The sequence below is a fragment of the Sorex fumeus genome, unplaced genomic scaffold (genome assembly GCF_029834395.1).
Source record: "Sorex fumeus unplaced genomic scaffold, SorFum_2.1 ptg000063l, whole genome shotgun sequence".
Taxonomy (NCBI): domain Eukaryota; kingdom Metazoa; phylum Chordata; class Mammalia; order Eulipotyphla; family Soricidae; genus Sorex; species Sorex fumeus.
Window position 1 is genome coordinate 82,833,040 of NW_026606120.1, and position 16,976 is coordinate 82,850,015.

General features: G+C 44.3%; 1 protein-coding gene across 1 annotated transcript in view; it reads left to right on the forward strand.

Annotated features, from left to right (window-relative positions):
* The window catches only part of CEP112 (centrosomal protein 112), a 468,287-nt gene that overhangs the window by 103,119 nt on the left and 348,192 nt on the right, over positions 1–16,976 (forward strand). The window contains exon 12 of the mRNA XM_056127155.1: positions 213–356. Coding sequence (XP_055983130.1) covers positions 213–356 — 144 coding nt within the window. The remainder of the gene's footprint in view (positions 1–212; positions 357–16,976) is intronic.

Here is a 16,976-nt window from a genome sequence, read left to right on the forward strand (position 1 = left end):
GCCTGTTTACTGGCTTTGTAATTTTTGTTGTGTAGGTCACATTTTAAGTAGAGAGAGAGAGAGACACACACACAGAGACAGAGACAGAGAAGGAGAGAGAGAGAGAGAGAGAGAGAGAGAAAGAGAGAGACATATTTTTTTGAATTGCAAAGCAGGATTTTCCTAGTACTGAAAGAGCCTGTTTTCTTTTCTTTCTTTCTTTCCCTGGGCAGCTCCACAACGCTGTAGCTGAGATGGAAAAGGAGAAGTTTGATCTTCAAAAGCGGCACACCGAAAATATCCAGGACTTGCTGGAGGACACGAACGCGCGTCTGAATAAGATGGAGGGGGAGTACGTGGCGCAGACCCAGTCCACAGTGAGTCCTGTTCAGCAGCCAAGCTCCCCTCACCGCCGCCCCCTACAGCAGATGGCGCATGCGTGGGTGCGTGTGTCCGGGCGTGGGAGGAGAGAGCGGTGGTTAGCGTCCCACCCGCATGGGTTCCTTGGAGTGACACCTGTTCCCTTGCCAGGGTGAGGAGACTCTCAGGATGGTTTGATGCCCGCCAGCTCCAGAAGCCTTTGCAAATCTGCCTTGTTAGTTACTCATTTTTGGTTCAGAGATCATTTCTTTTCCCTCTGGTTTTTAATTAAAAAATTTTTTTTAAAAATCTTTTTATGTTGAAGCCTTGCTTATTTTTTCTGAAAATATTTAATGCAAATATGAGGGACAGCTGGTGAAGAAATCGGGGTCATGCGGCACCTTTTCAGTTTTCTTTGTAGATTCAGCTTGTCCTGGGGACCAGACATAGACTTTCCTGAGGGCAGACCCCTGGCAGTGGGCTCAGGAGATGCTGGGGTTAGAACACAGGTCAGCTGCATGCCAGCACATGCCCTGCCCACCACAGCAGCGTCACTCTGACCCCAAAGCTCAGGTGTTTGAACAGTTACAGGGGGTATCATAGATTCCCTGCAACCGGCTCCTAGCCTGGGGCACAGTGATTTGGGACCCAGATGCTCAGGACCGGGCATTGTAGGGTCTTGGGTTAAAGTCCTCGCTCATTAGCAGTTGTCAGTTTTTTAGGTTAGGTGTCTTCCTCTGTTAGATAGGGTAACAATAGTTCGGTGTCATACATACTGTTGAAAGTAGCACTGTACTGTAAGCACTGTCGTCCGGTTGTTCATTGATTTGCTCGAGCGGGCACCAGTAACGTCTCCATTGTGGGACAGTAACAGTAACAACAAGCCTCATACTGTTGACGGTAATAAATTAAATTGTGTAGTAAGTGCCGAGTGGGTCACTGTTCAGGTTATATTTTACAGTGGTCCATGCAAGAATAGTGATTGCCACTGAGGAACAGCACAGCAAATAGGGTGTTTGCTCTGCATGCAGCCAGGCAGGGTTAGATGTCTGGCACCCGAGTCCCACTAGGCGGGATCCCGGAGCACCACCATGTGTGTCCCACGGTCTCCCCTACCAAAACTACCCCAAAGAGTAATAATCACCAGAGACTGTAACTCCTAGTGGTGGCATCCTGTTTGCAACAGACAGCGGACAGTTGCTGATCCTAAAGGGAAAGTTACTTTGTTGCGGTCAGACCCTCCCTCCCTCCCTCCCTTCCTTCCTTTCTCTTCCTTCCTTCTTTATAATAGCAAAACGTATTTTATTGAAATCTCACTAGAAAAAAAGTGAGCAGAATAGACTTGTAGTGCACAAAAGGAAAACCATAAAATATACCATTTTGAATAGTTTTTAAGATGACTGGATAAAGTGCCTTTCTTAAAAAAAAGTGAGTTACCATGAGATGCACAGTTACAAAGCTGTTTGTGATCAGGTTTCAGTCACACACTTTTCCAACGTCCGTCCCTCCACTATTGACCATTTCCTACCACTAGCGACCCTAATATCTTCCTAAATTGCCACATATATGTCTTGTTTTTAACTTAGTTAAATTTATTGATCTTTTATAATTAACACTCTGTCTTGTTCAGTGATCTTTCTCTAAAGCAAATATAGAAAGGCTAAAAACTTTTAAGATTTTCTTTTAACATCGAGTCCTTCATCCATCCATCCAGTTATGTTTGTAAGTGGTGTGAGGTCCAGATCTAACTTCATTGTTTGCTGTGCGGATGATCTTTCCTGGTGTCTATTCTGTCCCTGAGTTATTTCTGCTCTGGGCGCTGATCCACATGCCTGCTCTCACTACCCACGAAGCTGTCTGTCTCTCTGCCTGGCTGGCAGGTGTCTGGGACTTGCTGGCATCACGGTATCATCTTATCACAGCTTCAGAATTCCTAATTCCTGCCAGGAAAGTCTTCTCCTCACCCATCAGTGGGTAGCACACTTGCCTTGCACACAGCTGAGATGGGTTTGATCTCCGGCACCCCATATGGCCCCCTGAGCCCACCAGGAGTGATCCCTGAGCACAGAGCCAGGAGTAAGCTCTGAGCACCTCCAGTTATGACACAACCTCCCCCCACAGCCCCCTCCCCAAAGGGTCTTGGCTGCTCTGAGTCCCTGTACATAAACATTTAGACTCAGCTTGCTGAGTTTTTAATACTTGTGTCATGAATGACTTCACACTTTTACTGTAGAAAAGATCCAGGGATAAACTTGAAAAGCCATATATCTTTAATGCTAATGTGTATGCAGTAAATGCCTTCATACAGTTGACTAGAACTTGCAGAAAGTGTTAACTAACAGTGATGATAAGGGATTTAAAATGAAAGATTTTCTTATTGCAACATATATTTAATTTATGTTTTCACCCGTAATGATTCAGAAGACACACAGCAAAAAATAAAAAAAATAATAATTGGAGATATATGTGAATGTCCATTCTTTCACATTTAGGGCCTTAATTAAAAAAACAAACAACCCCAGACTTTGCTGATTCAGTCATTAATTTCCCTGGGCTGCTATAAAAATTGGCTGCAAACTGGTTGGCTTAGAATAATGATGGTTACCTTCCCTCCCTGGGGTCCAGGAAAGCCTTTAGGGAAAGCTTTCCCCTCTCCTCCTTCTGCCTTGGGGTGTGTGAGCAATCTGTGACGTATCTTGCTTGACCCCACAGTGCTCTGGTATTGGCCTTTCTTGTCACTTAGTGTTCTCATGGAGTGCCTGTCTGTGTTCTGGTGCCTTTCTCTGGCAGTCATCAGCTCGAGGGCCGGGCCTAACCCAGACTCCCTCGTCTTAACTAATGATGATACAAACAAGACTGCATTTGCCAGACTTTTTGGGGGGGTCACTGTTCAATCCACCACAATAGATAATTGATTTTATTTTTGTATTAAGTAGCACTGTAGAACTGTCCTCCCATTGTTCATCGATTTACCCTAGCAGGCCCAGTAACATCTCCATTGTGAGACTTGTTACTGTGTTTGGCATATCAAATATGTCACGGGTAGCTTGCCAGGCTTTGCCATGCGGGCAAGATACTCTCGGTACCTTGCCAGGCTCTCCAAGAGGGGTGAAGGAATCGAACTCTGGTCAACCAGGTTGGTCGGGTGCAAGGCAAACACTCTACCCGCTGTGCTATCGCTCTAGCCCGTGTCACTGTCACTGTCCTCCCGTTGTTCATCGATTTGCTCGAGCGGGCCCAGTAACGTCTCCATTGGAGACTTTTGTTGTTACTGTGTTTGGCATATCGAATACATCACGGGGAGCTTGCCAGGCTCTGCCGTGCAGGCGAGATACTCTCGGTACCTTGCCAGGCTCTCCAAGAAGGGTGAAGGAATCGAACTCTGGTCAGCCAGGTTGGTTGACTGCGTGCAAGGCAAACGCCCTACCCACTATGCTATCGCTCCAGCCCGTGTATGTATCATATTTAAGAAATGAAGTCACTGGACATGAAAAGCAGAAAGAATGACTGGACAGAGCAGGAACTCTAAATGGTCCTATCCTCTGCCTTGTTATGGCCACTAGGGTGTTCAAGATCAAATTGAAGATCTATGTTCAGCAGTGTCTCACGTTTAGTTCCATATATCTGTACTTTATGAAGGTTTATAACTCATTTAAAATTAGCAATAATGAACCTGTTGTGTCTTAGCAAGTAATGTTCCATTAACTGTAAAATAGTGCTGTGAATTTACTGCAGAATAATTGTGTTTCACAGAGGAAAGCCTCCTGTGAGTTAAGGTGGGGTTATGCTATGATTTTGTCAAACTGCTTTACTCTCAGGTTTAGTAGGAGGCGTCTGCATGCTTGGAGCTGCTTTTGCGTTTATTCCCGTGGGAGCTCACATCCCGTGTTGCCTCTGGGAGCTGCACTCGTGCGCATGAGACATAAGAAGGAGAAGGGCAGGTACACCAGGGCATATAATAACTATCACTTAGACCTTTCAATATCCCCTGAGAGAGTCTTGGGACTCGCAACGTTTCTGGGCCACATTCTGAAAACGACTGCTCTAGCCCACGGGCTTTCAAGTGTTTTTCACTGGACTCCTAATAAGAAATAGGTCTAGAATCTACACATAAGCAAATCCACCTGCAATTTTATAACTCAAAAGTTTATAAAATAGTAGTTTTATAATTTTCTATATATTTTGATTGTTATATTGATTTGATTAAAATCAATATATATTTGCAATCAATATGTTATATTTATTTGATTATTAATATACTAGTTTTTCCATTGATAGTATTTTTAAAAATTTTTTAATTTTAATTTATTTTTTTGCGTTTTGGGTCACACCCAGCGATGCTCAGGGGTTCCTCCTGGCTTTGCACTCAGGAATTACTCATGCCAGTGTTTGGGGGACCAGATGGGATGCTGGGGATTGAATCTGGCTTGGCCACGTGCAAGGCAAACACCCTACCCACTGTACTATCGCTCTGGCCCCTGATAGTATTTTTTGTACAGAAATTAAAATTTTTTTGTTATTCAATTTATTTCTTTTGTGTTATGGTTGTCTGTACTTTTGGAATCATGTCCAATTTTCACCAAATCTAGAAGCATGAAACTTTCCATTTTGCTTTCTTTTGAGTTACATGGTATTCAGTTTTACATTTACATTTTTTATCCATTAATTTTTACGTGGGCTGGAGCGATAGCACAGTGGGTAGGGCATTTGCCTTGCACATGGCCAACCCGGGTTCGATTCCTCCACCCCTCTCAGAGAGCCCGGCAAGCTACTGAGAGTATCCCACCTGCATGGCAGAGTCTGGAAAGCTCCCTGTGGCATATTCGATATGCCAAAAATAGTAACAACAAATCTCACAGTGGAGATGTTACTGGTGTCCACTTGAGCAAATCAGTGAACAATTGGAGGACAGTGCTACAGTGCTACTAATTTTTACACATGGTATAAAGTCAGGGTCCAGCTTGATTCTTTTGAGTGCGGATACTCACTTTTGCCAAGACCATTTGTTGAAAAGATTGTCCTTTTCCCATTGGATGATCTTAACATCCTGTCAAAAATCATTGAACCACATATATGCAGGCTGATGTCTGGACTTGCTTTTCTGTTCCATTGGTCTGTGTGTCTATATTGTTTTATGCCAGTGTGCCACACTGTTTGGATGGCTGTTGTTTTGCAGTCAGCTTTGAAGTCAGAAATGTGAGACTCCAACTTTGTTTCCTTTTGAAAAGTTTACTGTTGCTGATTAGTCCCCATGGATAGACATGGAGTATATCTATCCATGAAATGAGTCAGAAAGAGAGGGACAGACATAGAAGGACTGCACTCATTTGTGTAGTATAAAACAACATAACATGAGGCTGACACCTAAGGATGGTAGGTACATGGGACAGATAATTGCTCGATAGCTGAAAGCCTGCCTCATGAGCAAAGGGGAGAAGGCAGCTGGAATAGAGAAGGGATCACTAAGGAAATGATGGCTTGAGGAACCAGTCAGGATGGGAGATGTGTGCAGAAAGTAGATAAAGGACCAAACATGATAACCTCCCAGTGTCTGTATTGCAAACCATAATGCCCAAAAGTAGAGAGAGAGTGTATGGGGAATATTGTCTGCCAAGGAGGCAGGGAGAGGGTGGGAAAGGGGGATATACCAGGGACATTGGTGGTGGGGTATGTGCACTGGTGGAGGGATGGGTGTTTGATCATTGTGTGATTGTAACCCAAACATGATAGCTTGTAACTATCTCACGGTGATTCAATAAAATTTAACAAAAAAAAGAAAGATTACATATGAATTATAGGATTTATTTTCTGAAAAAATTGGAAGGGGGGTAATTGAGTAGGATTGCTTTGAACCTTCAGGAATCATTTTAGATAGAATTGACTACCTATGATAAAGTCTTAAAAATCCATGAATTCAGTTTGTCTTTTCATTCATGTCTTTCATTTATTTCAGCAGCGTTTTGTAGTTTTCAGTGTAAATGGTTTCATCCTCTTGATTAAGGTTATTCTTAACTATTTTATTTTTTTTGGTGCTCTTATAAATGGGAGTTTCCTTTATATCCTGTTTAATTGCTCATTATTAGGATGATATCTGTTTTACCCCCGAATTTATCTCTCATGACTTTTTCTTTTTATAATTTTCTCATTGATTGATACATTATTGTTTTAGAGTGATAGAGCTGTCATAACAGAAACCTCAGGATTGAGGGTGGGGGCTTAGAAAACTGAAATTTAGCTTTTGAGAGGTGGGGGGGAGGGAGGGAGGTGTTGGGCCACCTAGCAATGCTCAAAGGTTGCTCCAGACTCTGGGCTCAGGTGTTGCACTTTGCCAGGGACCCGTCTAGGGTTGGCTTCGTGCAAGGCAGTTGCCTTCAAGCCTGTATTTTCTCTCCATCCTGATATCAGATGTTCATTTTTTCCACGACTCTGGAGCTTAAAAGTTTGAGTTCTAAGTATCTGCAGATTCAGTTTCTTCCCACGCTTCTCTCTTTAACCTGCCAGTGGCTTGTCTTCTCCCAGGGTCCCTGAAGGGTCTTCACTCTCTGCACCTTGTGTCCCGATTACTCTTCTTACTGCGACCTCAGTTTCCTTTCGATGCCTAAAGACCCCTGCAGCCCCCTGTGACCCCCTAGAAGTTGGCACTTCCACAGATCATCCTGAGGGGCCACTTAGCCTCTGGCAGTTATGCCAGTTCACCGAAAGGCAGTATAGAGAGACCCGCGCAGTAGATGGGATTTAATATAAATGTATGGCATTAATATAATGTATGGCATTCCCTTAGAGCGCTCTGTGGGCACTTCCTGTGCGGCTGGCACTGTGTGGAGACTCAGTGGGGATGATAAGCGGGGACAGCCTTGTCCTCCAGAGGGCAGACTTTGGCTCTTGAGATGGAAAAGAACCCCCCCAAGCCTTACATCCAGTCAGGACCGGCCAGAGGGCACTGTTGATAATAGCAAATCTATCACATTTAAATTTCACAGACGGGCACACTTAACATGACCTCAAAAGGCTCTTGACAGGATAATGTGATTGTCAGTGTTAGGGACAAAAATGAAATTTAGAACTGAAATACACTTTCATCTTTCACCATCTTAAATACTCCCTACGGCATATTAATATATTGGGCAATGATGTTAGAGCCCAGGTTTCCGAGCCACCGCCTGTCTGTGTTTACTGTGTTGGCACAGCTGATGAAATGCTGCTCAGAGAACTAGCTTTCATGGTGGAATTTTCGAGTTTCTGTGAATTTGAGATGCAAAGAAAAGTGATACTTGGGAGCCAAGAGGGCAGGTCCCAGGAGCCAGGGAGTCAGAGAAACTTCATCCTATTTCTAATGAAAGTTGAGTTCCAACATTAACACGAGGCCTTGTCATTAGGAAGGAGTCAGTACAGAGGGAAGCGGACAGGGCCTGTCAGCGGACTTGCATTTAAGAATCATCAGAAGCTGACAGAGCCGCAGTGCTGCTCCTGATTGAATAATTAAACAAGGGGGAGCTGACGGCGGGACTCCGGATGAAAGGCCAGACTGTCACTGGGAATTAGTTCTCCGTGCGTTGGCGCAGGCGTTTTCTTCTCTCTGTTGAGCCCTGTTTTGTTTCGGTGCCACTTTTGGTAAGCAGACACTCGTGCCGAAGATGGGCTGCACGCCTTTTCGTCTCGGCAGGAACGCCCTTTGATGCAGCTCAGAGTTAAAACCTGGCAGCACTGAGATTTTAAAGCAGCGTTTCCAACTCAGGACTTTTATAGAAGGAGAGCAAAATGACAAGAGATTTGGAGAGGACAAGACTGAAACACGGGGCTGGAGCGATAGTACAGTGGGTAGGGTGTTTGCCTTGCTTGCAGCTGACCTGGATTCGATCCCCAGCATCCCATGTGGTCCCCCAAGCATCGCCAGGAGTAATTCCTGAGTGCAGAGCCAGGAGGAACCCCTGAGCATCGCTGGGTGTGATCCAAAAAGAAAAAAATAAAAGACTGAAATGCAAGGCTGTGTCTATATCAGGTTTTAGGCCCACTAAAAATCTCTGGGTGTCTCAGGGGAGCTGTTGACAGATGTTGGTGAAGTTATTTTTCTGTTCCATGTATCTACTGGCAGCTGGCAAGTCTTTGAATTCCTCTGTAGTATGGTGGTTTTAAATTTACTAAAACACACAAAACCTTCAAAGAAAAATTATATTAGGATATAGTGGGCTGGAGCGATAGCACAGTGGTAGAGCATTTGCCTTGCGCACAGCTGGCCCGGCCGAGCTGGGTTCAATTCCTCTGCCCCTCTCAGAGAGCCCGGCAAGCTACCTAGAATATCTCGCCCGCACAGCAAAGCCTGGCAAGCTCTCCGTGATGTATTCAATATGTCAAACATAGTAACAACAAGTCTCACAATGGAGACGTTACTGGGCCTGCTCGAGCAAATCGATGAACAATGGGAGCACCAACACATGCTACCGTAGTGGTCAAAGCATTAATAATCAAAATCATGATAGTTAATGTATATGCTTCTAACTGAATGCAGTAAAAATAAAGATTTAGTGGTAGGTCTAGTACGTGCCGTCATTCATCATGTGAGTGTACAATATCTAGTGATCTGCACTATCACAGACTGGAACAGTGACAGATTATGTTCTTAGTCATGGGTATTGGTAATACTGTTTTGGTGTGCTGACTACTCATCATTTAAGGGAAATTCTGGAAGTCACTGAAGGGAGGGAAAACAAGATGAGCTCACTTTCTAAACTCAAATTTACTGACACTGAATTCTATTCATGGAACTCTCCCAGGGTGAAAGGCCCTAAACCTAAGTGTACCAAGAACCTTTAGACACCAAAGTGGTTTCTGACTAGTATCACCTACAGTGGTTAGTAGCGATGTGTGGTCATACAGAGAGCAGCTCACCTTCTCCAAGAATTGATTGTTCTATAGGTGCCACCAGCATTTCTTTCCCCACCACACCATTCTGAAGAGGAAACATTGTGGCATGATGACTATTCAAAAAGTAGGTTTTATTATTTAGCTTTAGACATTGCACATGCACAAGAATATCTAATGCCCCACTTCGTTTCAGTAAGATCTTTTGCTATTTTGGTGCATTTGTTGTTTTTGGTGTGTAGGCAGAACCAGGAGCAAGCCCTGCAGTGCTCAGGGCTTGCTTCTGGTTCTGCATTTAGGAATCGCTCCTTGCAGGGCTTGGGGGACCATATGGGCTACTGGAGATCAAACCCAGGTCAGCCACGTTCAAGGCAAGCATGGTGCCACATTGTTGGAATAAATGAATCAGCCTCAGTATGCTGTTACTAAGGTTAAGAAATATTCAGTGGTTCTTAAATTTTTCTCTTCTGGCCTCCATTTTTTCCAGCATCTCATCCATGTTGGTGAATATACTTAGTTGTTGGGTCTTCTTGGATTCCTGTTGGTTAGGCTAGTTTCTTGGGCTTTTCTTACTTTTTATTTCCTTGACCATTTCAAAGAATACTGGTTAGGCGTGTTTTGAATGTCGCTTTATTGGAGTTTTGCCTCATATTTATTTCTCTTGATGAGACTGGGGCTGTGGGTGAAGGAAATAGATTAGAGAGATGAAGGCTCAATTTTACTAGATCATCAAAATACATACCACAGGGGTGGGGGTGTTGCTTGCCTCACATGCGGCTGACCTCTCGGTTGGATCCCTGGCACCATGTAGGGTCCCTTGACCCCTGCCAGGGATAATTGTTGAGTGTAGAGCCAGGAGTAAATCCTGACCACCACCAGGTGTGGTCCCCAGACAAATAACATACGAAATAAACCCAGCAAAAAAGAATACAATTAATGACACATTGTTACTATTAGCCCAGACCCTGTGGCTGAAGTGGTGTTTATCAGGCATCCCATTAAAAAGGTGCTCCCCACCTCTCCCTACCGTCCTCTTCAGGAGGAAGTTACTGTGTGTAGCCCGTGCTTGTAGCACTGAAGAGAGAGTACAGGGGTTTAGGCATTGTTCTTGCACACAGTGACCCTCACTTGATCCATATGGTTCCCCAAGAACGAACAGTGGTGACTCCTGTGCACACTAGCTCCTGAGCACTGCTGGGTGTGGACCCATCCCCAGGTGAGGAGTGATGCTTTCTGTGTCTGAGGGAAGAGTGTCTATATAAATTAACTGGAGGTTTTCTGCGTGCGAGTTAGTTCCTTGGCCCTTCATTAATTTTTTCTAACATTAATATAAGTATGAACTTCTGAATATTTTTATTTTATCCTCTGGAATAATCCTTTCCTTCTTCATTTTTGCTCACACTGATCCTGTTTTGTCCACATGAGCTCTGACAGGGGGATCCTGCGCCCCTTCGACATCAATATGGAGAATGGTCTGAGAAATCAAAATCAGTGTGCCAAGCATTTTCATTCTTGCTGGGATGTCATTCTAACATAGGTTTTCATGCATATTTATAAGCATTCTTCTATTCAACTAGTGGTATTATATTAGGCTAAACGTAATTTCTTGCTGACCTCTATAATTTGAATACATTACCACATGGGTTGTTTCAGCCTCCTCCTTTTGTATGTCTTTAAATCTATAATCCCTCAGTGGAAACTTGACTCTAAATTACTTAGTTAATCAGTATACTTATGTGTTACTTGGTGGTGTTTCCATCAGCCGTGGGTTGTATTGGTGGCTCCAGGGGCACACGGCTGGGAGCAGGCGATGCCACGTCGGTTTGTATAAAACACTGTGGCATTTGCACAGTGGCAAAATTGCCGGTACATTCCTCAGATGTGTCTCTATGATGCAGCAAAGCGTGACTGTCAAATCAGTTCAGACGCAGCATTTTCACTGAGGAAGTATAATCAAGTGTCCCTAGCAACATTACTTTTACTTATTTCCTCTTTGCTTTAGGTCACACTCGGAGGTGCTCAGGGCTGATTTCTGGCTCTGTGATCAGGGGTCACTCCTGGTGCTCAGGGGACAGTGTGTAGTGCTGGGGGTTCAAAACAGTGTCGGGTGTATGGAGGCAAATGCCTTAACTCTGGCCCCAGCAACATTATGTTTGAGAGTCAGATGCTGAAGACAACATTGAGGGTGTCATATATGGCCGTTGGATACATGAAAATTTTGCCCATCTTCACATTCATGGTGAAATTTTGCTCTGAATGTCTTATAATCAAGGAATTGCAAATCAGAACAACAGAGAAGTGTCACCACACCATGTGAGCCTGGTTGTGACGGCACAGGCGTGAGGCAGCCCGTGTGAAAGAGGTTGTGGAGGGAGGAACCTCTGCACTGTTGGTGAGAATATTAGCCAGGAAGCAATACGAGGTTTGCCCAAAAGTTGAGAGTTTCCATAGGATCAAATTATTCCACCTCTGGGATACCTACAAAATACAAAGACACTAATTTGAAGAGCTCTTTGTACTCCTGTTTTTATTGCTACATGATTTTTAATAGCCAAGGACTGGAAACAATTTAAGTGCCCTTCAACTGAGAAATGGATGAAGATGGGCTACTAATATACCTCAGAGCACTCTTCAGGTATAAAAGGTGAAATTCTGCTGTACAGCGTGGAGGACCCAAGAGGGATCCTACTTACTGAAAGAAGCCAGATGAAGGATGGCAGATACTGCAAGATTTACTTGGATGTGGTCGGTAGAGAAAACAAACAGATTTAATTAAACTTTCAGACTGTCAGACCCATTGGTGACTACCAGAAGGGAAGGGGAAGGAAGGGGATATTTTGGGAAGAGAACATTTTTACACGTGGATTTTCAGCGAAGCATACCTGAAATTTGTGTAATATTACAATGATGTCCACTACAGTCAAAACAGAACAACAAACCCTTGTATGTAAACCTACAGCATCTGTATCTCTAACTGATCACTTTTCTTTCTCTATATTGGCTGTAGAGATGAAGGACTCAAATATTTTATAACATCCTAATATCTGTTGAAAATTATATATACATACATATCACTTAATCACTTAATCCCCGTTATTCATCGATTTATTTGAGCTGGTGCCAGTAACGTCTCCATTCATCCCGGTTGCGTGCTAGTGTAGCCCAATGGTATCTGTTCGTTCTAGGAACATGCAGAGCCTCAAACCGATCATTTAGGGTCTTGACAAAGAGGTCTGACCATCTTGTAGGTGGGCGTCCACATGATCTTTTGATGTCCCGTGGAATCCAATCAGTAATGGCTCTAGTCCAGTGGTTGTCTGTAAACCTTATTACATGTCCAGCCCATCTGATTTTTGATGTCTTGGCAAATGAGACAGCGACCCTGATTCTTGAGCGTTGACGAAGATCAGAACTCCGGATTCTATCTCTCATTTGAGTGAATCGTGATATTCCAAGCATAGTTCTTTCGATTCTTCTTTGAGAGACTCGAATAGCGTTCTCATCCCATTTTCGTAGGGTCCAGGTCTCTGAGGCATATGTTAATGCAGGAAGAACAGTGGAATCAAAGAGATGTGCTCGTAGCTGGAGGTTCTTTGTCCTTTTAGTTATTTCTTCAATGCTCTTGAAGGCATTCCAAGCCGCTCTCTTCCTCCTGCGCAACACAGGTGCCAGGTCATTCATCATGTTGATTTCTCAACCTAGGTATATATAACTGTTGCATTAGGAGATGGTGGTTCCGTTGAGAGCGAATGGAGCGTCAGGAACAAGGCTGTTTCTCATAAACATTGTCTTCGTAAGATTCAGCTGTAGTCTGACCTTTCCACATTCATGGTCAAAGTCGTTCAGCATTTGTGCTGCTTGGCTGATGTTTGGTGTTATTAGAACGATGTCATCAGCAAAGCGGAAGTGGTGTAGTTGCCGACCATCTATCTTCACTCCCATGCTTTCCCATTCCAGTCGTCGCATGATGTTCTCGAGGGTGGCACTGAAGAGTTTTGGTGAAATGGTATCACCCTGCCGAACCCCTCTCTTGATATGGATGATTACTTCTTTGTAGAATGGTGAGATCTTGGTAGTGAATCCGCAATACAGCTCATGAAGGATCCTGATGTATTGAGTTTGTACGTCCTGATTGGCTAGGGCTTCCATGACCGCTTCCATCTCAACAGAATCAAAGGCCTTCTTTAAATCAATGAACGTTAGACAGAGCGGCATCTTGAACTCCCGAGAAACCTCAGTGAGCTTAGTAATCGTGTGGATATGGTCGATAGTACTGAATCCTCTTCGGAATCCAGCTTGTTCACATGGTTGTCCTTCATCTAGTGTTCTACTAATCCTATTCAGGATGACTCGAGTGAATAGTTTGTAGATGATAGACAATAGGCAGATTGGGCGATAGTTGCCAATGTTGTGGATGTTTCCTTTCTTATATAGTAGTACAGTCCTGCTGGTTTTCCATTGGGATGGAACCTTGCATTCAGACAGGTAGCGTGTGAAGAGCTGAGCCAATGTATTGATGAGTACTGATGGTAAGTTCTTCAGGTGTTCAGGTCTGATCTTGTCTGGGCCAGGTGCTCTTTGTTTCTTTACCGACGAGATGGCATGTTGGATTTTGGAAGGGAGAACATTGGGAACGACATATCCATCATGTGGTATGTGGTATGTGGGCAAATGGACGTGGCTATTAAAGAGATCTGAGTAGAAGTCATGAATAATCTTCTCCATTGCCCTTTTGGAAGATGTGATAGATCCATCATGATGTCGGAGGGCAGTCATCTTGGTTTTGTAGTTGGTGAAGGACAGGCAGGCATTACGAATGCTTTTCCCAGCTTCTGCCGCATCTACCAGTACTGCTGCTCTCCTGTTTTTGAGGTCATCCTTGATGGCTTCTCTGCACTGTTTTGCCAGTTCGGATGTTCGCTTGTGGTTGCCTGAGGCATGTGCCAAGCCGCGTTGGCGAATAAGTTCAAGAGTGTTCAAAGAAAGGCAGTTTTTTGTGGTTATCTCTCTCTTGGCATTCCTTGCACAATCATGGAGGTGCTGAATCATTCGATCGTATTCCTCATCAATGTTGTCAATGACGGCATCTTCCCATGTTGCTGCAACAGAGCCAAAGAGCTCCCAGTTGGTGGTTGTTCTGGGCGTCCTCTTCTTAAACCTTGCATTCTTTTCTCCTCGTTCTGTGAGGTAGAATTTTGCACGAAGAAGACGGTGGTCCGATCCCATTTGGAATTTTGGGACAACAGCAACATCGGTTAGGCAAAACCGCCGATTGAATATGATGTGGTCTATTTCATTGTGGAACCGTCCATCGGGAGACTCCCATGTCCAACGTTTAGATTCAGCCTTTTGGAACTGTGAGTTACCATGGAAAGTTTTGGTTGACATGATGAACTCAGACAGTCTGTCACCCTGTTAGTTCCATTCTAGGCCATGGGTCCCGATGTGGAGTTCATCGACTGGCCTTCTTGGTCCTATCTTGGCATTAAAATCACCGACAATGATCTTGTAGAAGGTGTGATCTTCTTTATTGAATTTCTCCAGCTCCATGTAGAATTTTTCAGTTTCTCTTTCACCATAACTGGATGTTGGTGCATAGACAACAAAGATAGAAACTGCCGGTAGTGAGCCACATTTATTCAAGTGTAATCGTCCGATTCGGGTTGTTAGGCATTTGAATGAATCAATGCTCGTGACTAAGTTTGTGTTGACAAGGATACCGACACCACCGACGCCTCTTTTATCACATGTTCCAAGGAACAGTTCTTCTCCAGTGTCGAAAACGGCATGATGTGATTGATGTCTTCTCATTTCGGTCAGACCAATGATGTCGTACTTGATCTTTCACGCTTGTACCATAAGATCTTCAATGGATGCAGCAGATGCCAGCATACGAGCATTAAAAGTACAGACAATCATTTTTGTTTTTCTGCGTTTTGGCAGCCTATTTCTGCCTTGGTATTTTATCAGCCTCTCCTTCCATATCCTTCTCGACTCTTCATATTCAGTGTTAGGGAAATGAGATCCATTTATTACTGGATTTGGCATATCAATTTGGTCTATTTGGCATAGACCACGGATAGCTTGCCAGGCTCTGCCGTGCGAGTTGGATATATATATATATATATATATATATATATTGCTTTTTGGGTCATACCCGGTGATGCACAGGGGTTACTTACTCCTGGCTCTGCATTCAGGAATTAATCCTGGCGGTGCTTGGGGGACCATATGGGATACTGGGAATCGAATCTGGGTTGGCTGCATGTAAGGCAAACGCCCTGCCTGCTGTACTATCACTCCAGCTTGGAAATTATATTCTTTCCCAAACTTTTTCCTAATTCCCTGTGTGCTGTGTACCCTTTGGCACATCAGATCTTGAACCTGGAAGAGCTCTGCTTTTTGCCATTTCTCATCTCCTTCAGATAGTAATTTGCTGAACCCATTTTTTTTTAATTTCTCTGAAGACCTTCTTGGAGCTGTTCTTTTCCCTTCTGTTGCCACAGCTACCATTGGAGCTCAGGCCATTGTTGTCTCACCTCTGGGCTCTCCCTGTAGCGTGGTGGTCGCTGCCCCTCTCTGCTCCTGTTCTGTGCCCCACAAACACAATTGGATCCATTTTCCCATGATCAGACACTTGAGTTACCAACCCGGTGTGTATGATCAGTGCTCCTTAGAGGCCATGTCCACTCAGAAACACCACCCTACTCTGCAAAGGGCTGCGTTCGAGTTCACAATATGGAAAGATGGTCTCTGTCACTGAGGTAATCTCTCATGAACCACAGTCACTTGTTCCTTGCAAGTGGCAAATTGAAACAAATATAATGTGCCAGGCATCTTAACAGTAATGATTGGCATGACAAAGGAAGAGGCCTCAAGTATTCCTGTGTTACAGCTGAGGGTTTCTTTTTTCTTTTTTGTGTGTGTCTTACATTTAAAGGATATCTCTGAGGTGTTTCTTTTTTTTTTTTTCCTTTTTGAGTCACACCCAGTGATGCTCAGGAGTTACTCCTGGCTCTGCACTCAGGAATTACTCCTGGCGGTGCTCAAGGGACCCTATGGAATGCCGGGGATTGAACCCAGGTTGGCTGCATGTAAGGCAAATGCCCTCACCACTGTGTTATCACTCTGGCCCTCACTTGTTTTTTCTTTCCTCCCCTCCCCCCCCATACTTTTTAGGCCACACCCAGCCATGTTCAGGGCTTACTCCTGGCTCTGCACTCAGGAATGACTCCTGGCGGTGCTTGGGAGACCATATGGGTTGCTGGGAATTGAACCCAGGTTGGCTGCGTGCAAGGCAAATGGGACCCTACCCACTGGACTATCGCTGCAGCCCCTCTCTGAGGTATTTATTCCCATCATTCCATGTGCAGAATTTGATGGTCATGAAGAGAATATAGTGAAGTGGAGAAGGTTTGGGACCAGGGAGATAAAGGTCAAATTCTGTTCACTATCCTTTTCCAGAGGGTGAGTTAATTCAGCTTGACAATTCTCAATTTTTCTCACATTAAAAATGTCAGAGTTGGGACTGGAGTGATAGTACAGTGGGTAGGGTGTTTGCCTTGCATGAGGCTGACCCAGGTTTGATTCCCAGCATCCCATATGGTCCCCCGAGTACTGCCAGGAGTAATTCCTGAGTACAAAGCCAGAAGTAATCTCTGTGCATCGCCCGGTATGATCCAAAAAGATAGATAAATAAAATGTCAGAGTTACCTAACTCATCATTTTAGGAGGCACCCGAGTTCTCCTGACACATGGAGACCAGCGGCGCGCTGGGC